This window comes from Triticum dicoccoides, chromosome 3B (genome assembly GCF_002162155.2).
Source record: "Triticum dicoccoides isolate Atlit2015 ecotype Zavitan chromosome 3B, WEW_v2.0, whole genome shotgun sequence".
NCBI classification, from domain to species: domain Eukaryota; kingdom Viridiplantae; phylum Streptophyta; class Magnoliopsida; order Poales; family Poaceae; genus Triticum; species Triticum dicoccoides.
Window position 1 is genome coordinate 610,018,204 of NC_041385.1, and position 1,778 is coordinate 610,019,981.

The 1,778-nt window shown below is 56.5% G+C and overlaps 1 protein-coding gene across 1 annotated transcript; it reads left to right on the forward strand.

The window, feature by feature from the left end:
- Window positions 1-266: 266 nt before the first annotated feature.
- LOC119281655 (probable WRKY transcription factor 38) lies at window positions 267-1,257 on the forward strand. Its single transcript, XM_037562124.1, has 3 exons — window positions 267-529; window positions 609-716; window positions 810-1,257. The coding sequence occupies exons 1-3, from the start codon at window positions 267-269 to the stop codon at window positions 1,255-1,257; spliced, it is 819 nt and encodes a 272-aa protein (XP_037418021.1).
- The last annotated feature ends 521 nt before the right edge of the window (window positions 1,258-1,778 follow it).

The window sequence follows — 1,778 nt, forward strand, 5'->3', positions numbered from 1 at the left end:
CTATTGAGATAGTATCATACACTAGTATCATATACATGACACTAGTATATGATACTCCTTAGCTGTCGCGTAGGTCGCTCGGCCCCCTTCCATGCAGCTTCCCCGTTGGTTCCCTCGTCCTAGGTTTCTGGTATAAAGCCGACGATCCGGCACGACCCGCCGATTCATTCGCACTCACAAGCTCGACACCGAAAAGCCAAAAGAAGTTGGTGCACGTACTGTCCAGTTCTAGTGCGAAGTTCGATCTAGCACAGCAGAGTCTCACCATGGCTCTGGCCACCCCGACCGCCGTGGTGCTGCAGCTGATGACCATGGGGCAACAGTCCGCGGTGCACCTCGGGGAGCTGCTCCGAGCGGCTTCCCCGCCGGTGCGGGCGGAGCACCAGGCGCTCGCCACGGAGATCCTCCGCTGCTGCGACCGGGTGATCGCCACGGTGAGCGCGGGCGCCACCGATAAAAAGAGGAAGATGACGGACCCTGGCGCCACATTCTGCCATCTTCCCGCGGCCGCCATGCCGTCCAAAAGAAGGTGCGGTAGTTCAAATGAAAGAATTCCTCCACCCTTTGCATGAGCATGAGTGTTTGATAGGTTGCCATCGATTTCGCAGGGTGCGTGCCGCGGAGGCGCATAGAGAGGTCCAGACCGACACGACGGCGGACGGGTTCTTGTGGAGGAAGTACGGGCAAAAGGACATCAACGGAAGCAACCACCCGAGGTACATACAGTAGAAAGAAATGCCCCTAATGGTCCGGACAAACGGCAAGCTTGTTGATCAGAGCACAGCCTGACGCTATTTTGTTGCATGCAGGCTCTACTACCGCTGCGCGTTCAGAGGCGAGGGCTGCGCCGCGACTCGGCGGGTGCAGCGGTCGCAGGAGGAGCCCGCGGCATTCGTCATCGCCTACTACGGCGAGCACACCTGCGGAGCCGGCTTCGGCGACGCGTGCCAGCAAGGGGCGGCGCCGGTTCCTCCTACCGTCGTCGACTCCGGCTCAAACGCTCGTGGAGCCGTTGGTGACGTGGACTGGAACAGGGGCTCGCTTCTGCTGCCGTCGCTCCCAGCCGAGCACGGCGCACGCCGTCGCGGCGAGGCGCCCAGTGACACCTCGCGGCGATTGTTGTCGCCGTCGTCCTCGTCCTACTCGTCGGAGGTGGAACTTGGTGCTTCTCCTGTCGGGGAATTTCTCGATGGCAGCTTCGACTGGGAGTGGGAGACCGTTGTCAACTCGCTCCGTTTCGGCGATCTGCTTCAGTAAAGCTTAGTAGATGTCTGCCTCAGCTTGCGACACAACCTCACTATTTAGTGGACAGATTCGGAGTATATTTGTGTTCGGACATATACATATCACCGTGTACCTATAAGCATGCCATGTCACAGGGGATTGTCCTGCGGTGAGGCCTTTTGAGGATCCAAAACGTCACATGCCCAGGACGGACCCGGCACAAGACGGTTATAGACTACTCAGGTCGACCCGATCTTCCTAGGGCCTTGAGATTCGATATCATCTAACATGAAGAACAACGAAGAACGAAGAAGTCTTTAAAAAAAAACAAAGAACGTGTCTATGGAGCGGCCGGCTGCTCACTAGCCGTCCCGAGCAGCCGGCCCAAAATAGAATTTTTTTGTCCCCTAGTTTATAAAGAGAAATAATTTGCTCCTAATCTCTACTCCTAATGGACGAATTGGTTGAATAGTCCCCCCACTTTCAACCGGTTTATTTTCAATCGGTTTATTTTCAACCGGTTTTTCTTCGTCCCACCTCCCACCAGCCCCTCC